A 1,323-nucleotide genomic window follows, 5' to 3' on the forward strand; every position below is an offset into this window, starting at 1 on the left:
CTGAGACCCTCTCCCACCCCCCCACGCGGTGGTCACCATCCCCGTTTAGCCCACGGCTGGAATCTTCTCCCGCCCCAGAAGGCTCAGGTGAGCCGGGCGATCCACTGCCCCTCACAATCATGGCACCGGAAGATGACGCACCTGCATACTGCAGGGCGGGCATTTGCCCTTCACAATCATGGAACCGGGGAACAGCGCGCTTGCGCCCTTTGGGACGGGCGACTGCCCTTTACAATGATGGCACCGGATAATGGCGCGCCTGCGCTCTGCGGCACGGTTGCCCTTCATAATTATGGCGGCGGGGAACGGCGCGCCTGCGCTCTTTGGGACGGACGTCTGACCTTTACAAAGATGGCGCTAGGAAATGGTGCGCATGCGCTCTGCGGGACGGACAGCTGCCCTTCACGATGGTGCCTCTACACTTTGAGGCGTGTGAATTTGCCCTTTAGAATCACAGCACCAGAGAACGGTGTGCCTACGTTCTGAGTTACGTGAACTTGCCCTTCACAATCCTGGTGCTGGGGAATAGTGCACTACCGATCTACAAGATAGGTGGGGGAAGCGGGCGACAGACGGGAATTGACCGTTACAGTCATGGCGCCGGAAGGTGGCGCACCTGCACGCGGCAAGATGGGTATCTGTTCTTCAGAATTATGAACCGGGCACAGCGCGCTTGCGCTTTTTGGAAAGGGCTCTTGCCCTTCACAATGATGGCGCTAGATAATAGCGCGCCTGCGCTCTGCGGCACGGGCGTCTGCCCTTAACAATTATGGCGCTGTTTAAAAAAAAAAAAGTAGTGCGCCTGCGCTGTGCGGAGCGGACGTCGGCCCTCAACAATGATGGCGCCGGGGAACGGTGCGCCTGCGCTCTGCGGGGCGGACGTTGGCCCCTCATAATCATGGCGGTTAGGGCGGGGCTTATCTGGGTCTGGAAGAGAGAAAAGGGCTGTCGGCCCCAGGACAGGCGGTCATGTGACTGGGAAGATGGCCGCCTTTCCCTGGTAAGGAGGAAGCGGCTGGTGGGCTCTGGGAAGGCGTTGTGTTTGGCTGTCTCTGGGCCTCTGGCTCGGTGCGTGTCTCGGCGAGTGTGTGTGTGTTCATCGCGCTCCCCGTCGGGTGGTGCCGGAGGCTCCCAGCGCATCCCCGCTTGTCTTGGCTCCGAGGAGCTTCCCAGAGGCTGCTCCAGCGGGACGTTGAGTCTCGCCCCGGCCACGCCGTTCCCTAGAGAAAGGCCGCGTTCGCAGCCACGCGTGTCCCAGTCGAGTGGGCGCGGGGCGCGGGGCCGCCGGGCGCAGACAGCGCTGGGTCCCGCTGCGTCCCGGCG

General features: G+C 62.4%; 1 protein-coding gene across 1 annotated transcript in view; it reads left to right on the forward strand.

The window, feature by feature from the left end:
* Positions 1-250: 250 nt before the first annotated feature.
* Positions 251-1,323, forward strand: part of VPS35L (VPS35 endosomal protein sorting factor like) — a 122,786-nt gene continuing 121,713 nt past the window's right edge. Inside the window, exons 1-3 of the mRNA XM_025046103.1 lie at positions 251-334; positions 450-552; positions 904-1,000. Coding sequence (XP_024901871.1) covers positions 251-334; positions 450-552; positions 904-1,000 — 284 coding nt within the window. The remainder of the gene's footprint in view (positions 335-449; positions 553-903; positions 1,001-1,323) is intronic.

Source organism: Pteropus alecto, unplaced genomic scaffold (genome assembly GCF_000325575.1).
Source record: "Pteropus alecto unplaced genomic scaffold, ASM32557v1 scaffold34, whole genome shotgun sequence".
Classification (NCBI taxonomy): Eukaryota; Metazoa; Chordata; class Mammalia; order Chiroptera; family Pteropodidae; genus Pteropus; species Pteropus alecto.